This window comes from Neolamprologus brichardi, chromosome 20, assembly GCF_056152115.1.
Source record: "Neolamprologus brichardi isolate AB-2024 chromosome 20, ASM5615211v1, whole genome shotgun sequence".
NCBI lineage: Eukaryota > Metazoa > Chordata > Actinopteri > Cichliformes > Cichlidae > Neolamprologus > Neolamprologus brichardi.
In genome coordinates, this window is record NC_142123.1 from 32,663,172 (window position 1) to 32,675,960 (window position 12,789).

At 41.6% G+C, this 12,789-nt stretch overlaps 1 protein-coding gene across 4 annotated transcripts in view; it reads left to right on the forward strand.

Annotated features, from left to right (window-relative positions):
* The window catches only part of gripap1 (GRIP1 associated protein 1), a 46,864-nt gene that overhangs the window by 17,505 nt on the left and 16,570 nt on the right, over window positions 1–12,789 (forward strand). For all 4 annotated transcript variants that reach the window (XM_087834351.1, XM_087834348.1, XM_087834349.1 and 1 more), the window contains 7 exons: window positions 2,046–2,180; window positions 2,314–2,409; window positions 2,492–2,602; window positions 2,869–2,970; window positions 3,109–3,222; window positions 3,462–3,539; window positions 10,170–10,265. In XM_087834351.1, the coding sequence (XP_087690477.1) occupies window positions 2,046–2,180; window positions 2,314–2,409; window positions 2,492–2,602; window positions 2,869–2,970; window positions 3,109–3,222; window positions 3,462–3,539; window positions 10,170–10,265 (732 nt within the window). The remainder of the gene's footprint in view (window positions 1–2,045; window positions 2,181–2,313; window positions 2,410–2,491; window positions 2,603–2,868; window positions 2,971–3,108; window positions 3,223–3,461; window positions 3,540–10,169; window positions 10,266–12,789) is intronic.

Sequence of the window (12,789 nt, forward strand, 5' to 3'; positions counted from 1 at the left end):
TGAGATTAGTTGGTTAGAGCTCCTCAAAATAATCACGATGATCAATTTTTCCTGCTTTCCAGCAGGTTCCTGCTTTAATTCTGATTTATGTAATGAAAATGTTGATGCTGGAGGTCAGTAACCTCAGCTGTAGCTCATTAGGGTTCACATCCATGGTCCATGTTGCTTTCTTTGTTTGTGTCTAGCAAGATATATATTTGATGAAATGTACGACCTTTGGCCTGATTAGATCTGTTCGTATTGTTCTGAAACACTTTATTTTGGAAAATGAATCAGGAACCAACTGTGTTATATGTTAGGTTTTCAGGTTACTTGGAGGGCAACATCTTCACCTTTTGATGTCTTAAATGCTTTTTAGAAAGAAAAACTCTAGTGTTTGATTTTTCAGTCAGAACTTTTCCACCCAAATCCCAAGACTTGGAGAAATACTTTTCCAAAGTAAAAGTTGCATATTCTGATGGCATACTGTTGGGCCTCAGAGGTAAAGATTAGGCCTTTTGCCATGGTCAATGACATAGACCTCACCGGATTATTCATATCAATACAAAATTTTTACTTAAGTATAATTTGTGTCCTGCGACTCTTGTTTGTGTCATCATAGACTAAAGAAAAGGTCTCATGATCATCATTCGTGTTTACATTGGGACTTTTCGTCACGTCCATAAGAAACTGCAGGACTGAGTTGGTGCACTTGTTGATCATAAATGGGTAACAAGTTGAAAATAGTTAAGCTTTAAACAATCGCTGCACTCCTCAGTGTCACCACTTTAACTAGAAAAAAAAAAGAAGGGGCGGGATTTATGATGTCGGTACCGTCAGTGAACAAACACTGTTGCTGACGACAGTGTTGAACACTGACGAGCATGGTTTCATGAGCCAGCAACAGTTAAAGTGCTCTGATGTTCCACATTAGCCTCAAACTGGAAGATTGGTTTAAAACGGAAAATTACAAAAAACAGTTAAGACGGTGAAATCATTAAGTCCAATATAAAACGCACCGTAGGATTAAATAAGTTCTTAAATTTAGAAACCTGGACTCAGGAGACGCTCTGAATGCTTCATCCTCTGTTCTCAGACGAAACAATCCATTTGCTGACTCACACAAATCTGTGTGTGGTCTGTAAAGCCAAAGTATACACTTACACTCTTTTCTCACTTAAAGTCACTGTGCTGTAATTTTATTGAAAGTACCAAAAACATTTTTCTCTCAGGAACTTTTGTCATGGTAGTAAAATGTTTTTTGTGTTTCCTCTGAGACCTACACACACACACACACACACACACACACACACACACACACACACACACACACACACACACACACACACACACATACACATGCAAAACAGCTTAAATGGCTGAAAGCTACTTTTCAGTGATGTCCACACAAACCTGTCCATGTGGAGCTGTGCTGCTTTAGAACATGAGAGCATGACTGCTGTCACAGAAACTGGAAATTAAAATGTATTTATCAGATTCACTGCTCTTACTAATGCCGGCTAGTTCGCTCTCTGAACTGGACAATGTTAAAACTGAAATGAAAACTGAAAACTGAACAGTAAGCAAACGGATTTTTGGAAATCACCACAAGTTTAATCAGAATTAGTGGCTGAAAATTGCAGCTAGGCTGCTACCAATCAGAAGTGTGCAGTGGCACAAACTCTAGAGTCACCATGGTGACTCCACAGGGTGTAATCCTACAGCCTGAAGGGATATAAAAGAGGGTCAGCTGATGTGGGTGACCTATAGAGATGGACCTCCGACATGGATCTATATGTAGATAAATGATCTGTGTGTGGGGGTTCATGCCTTTGTTATACCTAAAAGGCCAAATGATTTAATCCTACAACTTACATCTTATTTAACCTGTGGTACTGTTCTCTGCTTCATCTTAATCATCTGTCCTCGTCAGTCTTTTCTATCTAATATTTTCTGGCAGTTGTTATCTGTCCAGGACATTCTTGTACATGTACGTGTTTAAGTTGGACAGGTACTGCAAAGAGTTGTTCAGGAATAAAAGTGAAGTGTTTGAAATGTGTTTGTAGATCCAGACGGTGAAGACGCAGGAAATGAACCTGTTGCGAGAGCAGCAGGAGGCGCTGACGGGCGAACTGCAGCAGAGACGAACTGAACAGGAGAATCTGCTGGCTCAGAGGGATGACCTCAACTCCCAGCTGCAGGTAGATTAAACCAGCAGAGTCAGTGGTTTGTTTAACCTTTGGGTTTTATCTCAGCTCGTTGTGCCGATATAAACGACGCTCCAGCTGTTTATTTACACGCGGTTTTCTGCTTCTCTCACTTCACGTCCTTCAGGAGTCGAGTTTTGCCAACAGGAAGTTGTTGGAGCAGTTAACCGAAGAAGGACAAGAGAAGGACAGACTGCTGAGAGAGCTGGACGAGGCTAAGAAGGTACACACAGAGTGCCACATGGTGTCTGTACACAAACCAGCTGAACCAGTAAACACACTTACACCTGTTTGTATGTGAGCAGACAGCGGAGAAGAGGAAGGCCATGCTGGATGAGATGGCCATGCAGCTGAACCAGGAAAAGTCTGACCACAAGGAGGCGCTGTCAGACCTCAAACTGCAGCACGAGAAAGAGGCGAGTGTTCATGGATCTGCTGCTTTTAATGGCTTTTATCCATCACAGTTTTCTTCTTTGTTTGGTTTCTCTACATGTCTGTAGAGTTTCTTTGCTTTGAATTATCGCAGATCTGTTTTCATCTGTTTTTGTTTGTGTGGTTTTTAAAATGTGCAAAAATAAAGAAAAGCCAAACATTTTCATCAGATTTAGTGAATCCTTGTTGCTTTTGTCTCTTCTCTGTATTCCCGACTCATTTTCTTCTTCTGTCTCCTCCTCTCTTTCAGGTTCTTGCAGTCAGGGCTCGATACGAGAAGGAGCTCAGAGGACTTCATGAAGACAAGAATCGCTCTGAGGAAGAAATCCGACAGCAGCTTAGAGATGAAAAGGTAAAGAGGCACACAGGAGGTGAAAGTGGGTAAGGAGACAAAGGAGAACGCCTGACGCGTGTCTTCCAGATGTCTCGTATAACACGAGCAGCAGAGTCGTTATCGCACAAGTTCACGATATGCTTTGTGAGTTTTCAGGCTCGGGCGAAGGAGCTGGAGGGTTTACAGCCCCGAGTGGAGGAGCTGCTGAGTCAGGTCCAGTCCATGGAGGGAGCCAAAGGATGGTTCGAGAGACGGCTCAAAGAGGCTGAGGTCAGTATCTGCTGAGTGCTGGCTGGTCACCCTATAAACCAGTGGTACTTTTCCGCCAACTCGTCCTCCAAATCCTCCGTAGTTTAAAGGTCAAGTTCGCACATTTGCATCATTATTTTAAAGTGAAAACGCCAACATTTACTGTTTTTAGCTTCTCGGCTGAGCAGATTCTGAGTTCCTTTGATTCCAAGTGTTCGTCTGTGACTGACTGTGGTTTATCTGTCTGTTGATGCGAGCAGGAGAATATAGAGAAGAACAATCTGCAACATCAGGAGGAAATCGAGCAGCTGTGGAAAGAACACAAACTTCAGCTGGAGGTACACACACACACACACACACACACACACACACACACACACACACGCACACGCGCACTTTCATTTCGTTTTATTTAATCAGGTAAAGGTGTCACTGAGAAGAGTAATGTATTTTCTGTGAGTACAGAATGAAAGCCGGTGTTATAAGAACAAAAGCAGACAACAGACAGAGAGGACTGTCACACTTGATGAGATTACACACATTAAAGCGAGCACAGAAACGTTGATTAACAGATCCTGTAGAAGTGACTTAAACTCAGCAGCAGTAATCAGCTCTGACAGTTTCACCTCCGTCTCGACTTCGCCTCAGGAAAAAGATGCTGAAAAGATGCCGAGACTGTCTTCGCTCAAAGAAGCGACATCTATAAAATGTTCAGCACAGTTGAGGAAGATCATCTTGGGGTGGAGTTACAAACATGTGTAAAAGTCACTGACGGACAAGAAAAGCTCCTCATATCCAACCGTCACACCACTGACAGGCGTTAGGTCAGTTTTCAGGCACTGTGTCAGTTTTTCTGGATATCATCAGTAAACTGTGTCCCATCATAACCCACTGCATGACCGTTTCTTTGCATAATATTACGTTTCCTCCTGTAGCCTGTCTGGTAGAATAATCACGTCTCTAAACTCCAAATGGAGGATTTGGAACAAGAAAAGTCATGAATACAGTGAGCTGTGTTTAACATTTTGCTCCATTTGCATTTATTTTATCTAATCAGTCGAACTCCTCGACTAAACTGCTGAGCAGTAAAGTGGATGAGATGATATCAAACCCAAACTGCCTGCTGCTCAATTCTGCACACCTGTGAACTATAAAAATACAATTTCCCATCTCAGTAGTTATTATGGATATTTTCTTCTAGGAGATATTGTGTTATTTATCCCAGCGTGTTGGTCTCACGGACCCAGAATACACACACTGTGTACGCACCGGTTTTAAACTGGATTCCTGTGTGCGTACGTGCAGTGATTGGCCTCCTGCATTAGTGCACAGCCTGTAGTAAGACAGTCGCTTCAATCACTTCACAGCGATGTCGCAAACCTGCTGTTCAGCTACAGAGATGTGACGGGCTTCAGAGGTTTGAAATGCAGACACAACTCGGCTAAACCTGCTCTCTGAGACACACAGCAACCCTGCAATGATTTGTGTGATTGCTTCCCAGCATGCACTGGGACAGAGGAATTATCATAATTTTTCATGTGTTAGTGAGCTCTGTAGTGTTTCCACAAGTGATGTTTTCCACTGTGATTTTTTTTTTGGTCCTCGTGACTACATGAAACATTGATAATCTGGTGAGACATATGCAGTTTAATTAATGACTCGTGCTAATCAGCACACATTTAATTCGTCAGAGAATCAGTTACATTTCTGTGCAGAATGAGATGAAATGATACAGAATCTGTAGCTGGTTTAATACTAATTCACTTTAGTTCAGTCTTATTTATGTAGTAAATAGGGGTGGGGGGAAAAATCAATACTTTGTAGTATGGTGATATTTTGTTTGCTAATAATGTATCGATACAGGGACAGCAGAAATCAATATTTTGTTACAAAAAGGTTTTTGTGCTCTGACTTCAGAGCATGTTGATCCTTTTTCTGAGCAAGAATCCTGACATTCCTTCACTGTCCAAATGTGTTTAACTTGTTTATGGCAGCAATAAACATGACAGTTTACTTATTTTAATTTAAGACATGTTTTATTTTAATGAAGTTTAAAACTTTTTTATTTAATGTAAAATTATATTTTGTTTGAATTTACTTTCAAATTCTTCAGTTGCTGAAGGGGCTGCATAGTTTTCATAAACTGCATAGTTCAGAATAGCTATAATTGTACCAGATGGTTGTTCAGTTAAGTTGGACTAGACTGTAATACAAACCGTTCAGTTTGTCAACAATAAAACTGAAATGAGAGAAAGACTGAGTGTGAGACTTTGATATTAGATAAAATGAATATTGATAAAGTTTACCTTTATGTACAGAATCTGAATATCGCAAAATATTTTAAAATATTGCAATAATATCGTATCGTGGGATGTCTGGTGATTCCCACCTCTAATAGTAAAGCTCCAATTCACAACAGCAGTCATGTCAAGGTGCTTTAGTTAGATTAAGAAGCCTGAACTCCAATATAGGAGAGAAGACCCCATCAGTCAAAACCTCTATGAGCACGGCCCTGGGAAGGAAGAACTCCCCAGCAGAACCAGGCTCAGGGGTGGGCAGCCATGTACTATGATCAGTCAAGCGGTGAGGGGGGAAACAGGAACAAAAGGGATAGAAAGCTGATAACAAAATATAAACTACAGGAGAGAAAAGGCACAAGTAGTGGGATATAATCTCCATGGAGAGTGGATGTGGAGAAAAGTGCTAAGTGTTTCTTGGGCCATGAGCATGACTAAGGGATGGTTGAGGGTCAGCTGATCCAGCCCTGCCTAAAAGCTTTATCAAAAAGGAAAGTTTGAAGCCTGTTTCTGAAAAGTCGAGAGAACGTCGTCTCCCAAATCTACAGGAACGACTGAAGGCTCCGCCTCCATCCACAGAGCACAGGCAAGGCTGCAGTCTGAGAGTGATGTGATGTGAGATGGTGGCGCTTGATCATTCATGACTTTGTATGTGAGAAGAAGTATTGTAAATTAAATTCTGGATCTAACAGGAAGCCAATAAAGATGAGCTAATGCAGGAGAAATATGATCTCTCCTTCTGGTTCCTGTCAGTACTCAGACCGTGGCCTTTCTGATCAACTGGAATCTTTCAGGGAGCTTTAGAAAGGCCTGCTGATGAGGAGTTGTAGTATTTCAGCCTAGAAGAATCAAATGCATAGACTATTGTTTCAGTAATTGCAACAAACAGTTGCACTTTTGAAGCTTCTACAGAGGCTTGAAATCATTTGTGAATGTTAAACTGCAGCTCAGGTGCAGACGGAGCATCTGTGTCCAGAACAAGACGTTTCAGAAGGCGCCTCTATGAATATCAACACTTGTGTGCGTGTGTGTAGACAGGCACACAGTGCGTGTAGGCATGTACGTTTGTGCGTGCGCTCTAATTGAAAATGTTTCTAATTAAAGCGTAGTTGTCTCCATGGTAACTTGGAGAGGTTAAGCTGTGTTAACAGCCGATCAGAGTGGAGGCGGCTCATGTGAGCGCCGACAGTCTGCTGCAGACACCCCGAACGCTTCACGCCATCTGTCAGCAGGACGGAGTTCAGCTTGTTGTTCAGCGCCGTGATTCTCGTTTCCACCCTGACCCGTCGTCGTCGCGCGCTCGCAGCACAAAGACGAGGCTTTGTTTACAGCGCGCGACGAGTGGATAGCGCTCGACGCGGCGGTGTTTGTTTCCAGTCTCGAAGCTGATTGATTTTGTTTGCAGTGTTTACAGACATCTCTGTTGTGAAACGAGGATGGATGGAGGACGCTTTTTGGACCGTGCTGCTGTAATTGGTCACTGTGACACACGGTCAATATTAAGAAGCACTAGATTAGCTCTGTCAACAATGTTTTTAGAAGAGTTTTGTGAATGAAGTGGCTCCACTAAACAGACAAAAGATGCTGAGATTTTTAAACATTGCAGATGTTTGTTGTTATTGATGTAAGGTGATGGGATGGGCCGCCATAAACCATAAACACTAAATGTAATTTGCAGCTAAAACAAGGACTGAAAGGAGAGCGCTCGCCACCTGCTCTGATTCCTGCAGCGGATATAAACACACTTAGTGTATGTGTAGAACTCTATATGTTACTATATTAACACAGTCTGATTGTGGCTACAGCTCCATACGTGGTTACCATTAGAGTCTCATAACCAATAATAATTCTCATTTCTCAGCGTAATTATTGGTTATCAGTAACGAGCCCTTTCAGCAGATTAGATGACCACGATGATCATGTATACGTCTGTGAGAAAGTCTCTCCTCAGAGAGCTGCTGCACTGATTAGTTTGTCTGCGTCTGTGTTTTATCTGCTGGATAACAGCCTGGTACTGAAACCAGAGTGAGGAAACTTAATAGGAAAAGTTAATTAATGATGGAAGAAGTCTAATTAGAGGGCAGGTCAGGTCCCGGGCAGGTGTTCCACGTGTCGGGGGTTTGAGTTTCAGCCGTCACATGTCGTTTCCTGTCTTCGTTCCTGAACATCAACGCTAAGGTTTAACCGAACGTTAAATGGCAAATTAAAAATAATCAGTACACCCTGTTCTCTCCAGTTACATCAGAACATGCTGAAAAAAATAGCTGATTGTTCATAAACCTTAAAGCACACGAGTCCTGCAGCCTGATTTTACAAATTTAAATCACTGAAACAGCTCGAAGCATTGTTTGTAAACACTGTTCACCATATCTAATCATCTGCATGAAAATACATTTTTTCTGATGTTATAAATTAGGGCTGCCACGATTAGTCGACTAGTCACGATTACGTCGACTATCAAAATCGTCGACGACTAATTTAATAGTCGACGCATCGTTTGAAGCTTTGTAAGATCCTAAAAGACGCAGGAATAAGTAGTAGGATTTAAGAGTGTAATAACGGACTGAAACAGAAGATGGCAGCACTGCATGTACAAGGATGCCAGCTGCCGTTAAACCCAGAAGAAGAAGAAGGTGTGTCCCAGAATTCATAGCGCAGCCCAGCTCAGTTGTCAACAATGGCGGCAGCTAGTTAGTTTTAATATTACTCTTATTATTCTTTCTGGGTCACAAAATAAACGATTAACATATTTTCAGGCGAGAATGTAGCTGTGTAAACCTCAAATATCTGCTCAGTTTATCAAGACACCACATATTTTCAAAAGCGCTCTGACATTTTCGGAGACGTCTGTTAGCCACTAGCTCGATAGCTAGCCGGGGTTCAAGGCTCACTAGAGCCGTGAGAACACCGGACTCCCTGCAAATCGTTTTCAAACCCACCGCTGTCTTTCGCTACTCAGGTTAAACATGATATATAAGTCACTTAGATAACTTACAAATGTTATTGTTTGGCTTTTTTCAATATTTTAGTTACTGAGTAAATCGGTTTGGCTGAGATTAAAGTTATAGTTTTTACACAGCTGAATAAACGTCAAGCAGACAGCTGGTTATCAGAATTGTGAGATGCTCGAGAATATACTCCGGTGTCCTGTTATATTTTAGATAGCAAGAAGCAGACGGCTGCGTTTATTAAACTCACTGAAACAATCTGCAAATTTCATTAAAATTTAATAAACTACCATCTTGTCTTTATTTTTAGTTAGCACATACCTTAAACACTTCAAGCTGTAAGCTAATGATAGTTATATAAGAGCAGATGCTGCTGCTGCAATAAGCTGTAGTTTTATGTCCAATGGATGATGATCTGATTAGTCGGCTAATCGCAGAAATAATCAGTGACTAGTCAACTATCAAAATAATCGTTTGTGGCAGCCCTATTATAAATTATATCTTGTAATATGTTCACCTGATGCACACAGTTATAATAAAAAGAGATGATAGTTTGGAAGAAATTAAGTCAAAATTATAGAGGCTGGAGAAGCAGGTATTTAAATGCAAGTCTTATCTGTTATTCCACAACGCTTAATCTTGGAATTCAGGTGTTTTAATTCCCATTGCTACAGATGTGTAAAATCAAACACTTGGCCATGAAGTCTGCTTTCTTTTGTAAAAGAATGGGTCACTCTTAAGATCCTGCTGAATTTAGGAGTGGTACCGTAACAGGATGCCACTGTTGCAAAACAGTTTGTGAAGTTTCTTCAGTCCCAGATGTTCCACGATCAGCTGTCAGTGGCCGACCACAGAAAGCTACCAAGGGGAGCCATCAACCGAAATGATGAAGAGTCTCCAGCGCTCTGCTGACTCAGTAGCTGCAGAGCTCCAAGCCTCCTCTGGCTTTAACATCAGCACAAAAGCTTTGCACTGGGAGCTTCATGCCGAGGGTCTCTGTGGTCGAGCAGCTCCTTCAGGTGTAATGTGTAGGTGGCTCAGGGTTTTTGTCCACATGCTGTACTTCTTGTAAATTTCTGTGTTTGAGAAGCTGTTTCCAATCTTCCAAAATAACTAATGCGATTAAATAGAGTATGAAAAACTGTCAGTGCCCTTATCTCTAAAACATCTGTGTGCTGCAATGAAGAGGGAACAGCTGGCTGGCAGGTCATCAATGGCACATTTTTATTTACAGTCGCATCCTGTAAGAAAGCAAAGAATAAACAAGTTTTCTTACAAAATGAGTTAAAAATCTGCAGTTTAGAGTTTTTATTATTATTTGTGATTTTTTTTTAATAAATAATGTCGTACATCTCAGTAAAGTCTCAGAGCTTCTCTCGCACCACGTGGCGAGCTGTTGATTGAGGTGTAAGACGTTACAGGGAATTAACAGACTCTTGTTTTCCTCCAGAATGACATTTCCCCCTCCCTCTGTCAGGTGAGCGGCTACAGCCTGCAGATGTTTTTAATGTAGATTTTAGTCAAATTAATTAGCGGCAGAAGATTAGAAGGGAATTAAAAGCAGTTTCCTTTTTCAAATTAATCTCTGTGTCAGATGGATTAAGAGCACGGGGGCATCGCTGGAGGTGCAAACGTAGCTCGTTTAAATGTTTTTCGCTGCATTTCTCCTCCAAATGTTTGAGCTGCTGAACCAAATCCTGATCTGTGTCTTTGTGTCCTGCAGGAGAAGCAGTCAGAGATGGAGAAACTGAAGCAGCAGCTGGTGGAGGTGGAGAAGCAGAGGGAGGAGCACGGGGACACCATCGGGAAACTCAAACAGGTAATAGCTTTGTGTCAGAGCTGATATATCTCGTTCCTCCAGTGTCCCAAGACTGCAAACGTTAATTCAGACCCGCTCACACGGTTCTGTCTACGAGACCAAATGTGGTTTAATACGCCGCTGTAAATAGTCCCTTATAGTCCTTTTCCTACTGTTTATAATGATAGAACAGAGATCAGCTTTTAGGAGCTTTAGAAAAGTGGAACTACATTTGTGATTTTTGTAAATAAAGGTTGATGTTTACAGTATGAACCAGCGGGCTGAGACCATACGCTGTACGTACAAGATGGACATAAACAGACACAAATACCTGCTGTTTCATATGCAAGTAAAATGCTATGAGAAACAAAAATAACAGAAATGAATACTCGTAAATTCAAATTGATAATTAATTTGTTTAATTTGTCAGAAGCAGGTAGCACGGTGGGAGGGTGATTAGCGCTGGTCCCTTTGGGTTCTCCAGCTTCCTCTCGCAGTCCAAAGACATGCAGTTAGATGAAGTGGTGGTTCTAAACGGCCCAGAGGTGTGAGTGTGAGTGGTTGGCTGGCTGGTGCCCGCAGCTTCCCGTTAAGGAGCGCTGGCCATCTTCAGTAAAACGCAAATTTAATTAACTTGTAATGAGACACAGAGTAGGGCTGCGTATCGTCACTGATTTCTAGAATCGATTTGATTCTGATTCACAAGGTCCCGATTCGATTCGATTTGAATCGGGGAAATTTTGCCTCAGACAGTCAGAAATATTATAATTCAGATCATGCATCAGTACATTTCCATATTTTTATATTTATATAACAAGCTGACACTTGTGAGACTTTATCCAAGGTGTGAGCATCACAGCAGACGCCTTTGTGTCAAAGTAGCTGAGGATAAAACACAGAAAAACATGAAGGAGATTTTCCTGGTCTGGGTTTTTATACAAATATTCTGCAGTAGATCAAAAACAAAAGAAAACCATGAATCAACACATGAACATGACCTGATGCTGCTGAAGTGAAGCAGAGCAAAGTTACAGAGGTTTTTATTACAGACACAGCTGAGAGTTTTGCAATTTTGCACAACTGTAAAAAGTTTACATTTGTTCAGCAGAAATGAGGTTTTCTTTTCGGAAGTAAGTAAAACAAGAAAAAAAACAGCGGCCGACAGCGCTGTAAGAACAGTAGACTTGTGCGTAACAAACAAGCGAATAATGCAGAAAACAGATTTTTAGACGGGAAACTGTTCTTGAGAGAGAGAGAGAGAGAGAGAGAGAGCTGTGCATGAAGTGTGATTTTATCCTGGTGGAAGCAAAACAGCAAAAGTCAGAGTGAATTCATGACGATGTTTATGTGAAGCGAAGTTTGGATCTTCTTTTGCTGCTGGTTCAGTCAATATTGTTTGGAGAGAGACAAAAACCTGCAGCTTTTGAATCTAGAGCAAAAATTACGTAAACACAAAGCTCGACCCGCCGAAACATCAGAATCAGCGAGCTGTCGGCTTTCAGCCTCGACCGTGTCCGTGCCGTCGGGTGAGAAAGGCGACATCTCGCTGATCCGCGGGTCCGCGCTTTGTGTTTACGTCTTTGTGCAGAATCCGTGTTCCTGCTCTCATTTACTGTTTTAAATGTTTGGTGGTTGTTTAAATTTTGTGAGGTTTAACCTGAGGGCAAAATAAATGTATATCAAAAAATCGATTCAAGATTTTAATGAATCGATATCACGTTATCCAAACTAGAATCGATTTTAATCGATGAATCGATTATCAAAACCCACCCCTATTCACAACGTACTGCTGTCTGAACACGGGGAGAAAAATCAGATCTGCCTAGACTTTAGTAGGTACGCTTAACGTTAGCGCTACTGCTCATCTTCTTGAGAGAAAATTCAGGATTCTAAAACAAGTCTATCACTGTGTGATACTTGGATGATAAAGGGTGAAACACTTCTACAAGAACAAAGCAAAGAACATGATAGAAAGAAACAATAATAAGGAGACAAAACGGGATCAAAAACATGGCCACACACCAAAGATCCACAAAAGCCTTTTAAAAGAGAAAATTTAAAGAGGAGATTTAAAAGAGTATTTTGGTGTGAAGGGGCAGACTGTTCCACCGTTTAGGAGTCCTAATGGAAAAAGCCCGATCACCTTTACCAGGATTTCTCCCAGCAGAGCTGAAGTGGTCTGCAGCACTGCAGCAAAGCTTTGAGCAGGTCCTCTGAAAGGTCTTTACACGGTTGATGCAGCGGCCCACGCTAGAGATAAAAGGAGACGGTCCCTTTGAGGCCGAGGTTTTTAACCTTTACAAATGCGTCACTTTGAACCGAGGAACTGTGGACCTGTTTAAAAAGCACCAAAATCTGTTTACTCTTCTCTTTGTTTATTCTCCCAGCTTATGTGTTTTAGTGTCTGCCTTTAGCGCCACCCTCCCTTTATGCTGTGTGGAGGTGCGAGCGTCTGTTTGCACGATGATCTGCAGATCACAGCCCAGAATTTGTGGGCCAAAACGTTAAGGAACCAAAATAATTTGCTGATCAGATTTAAAATCAG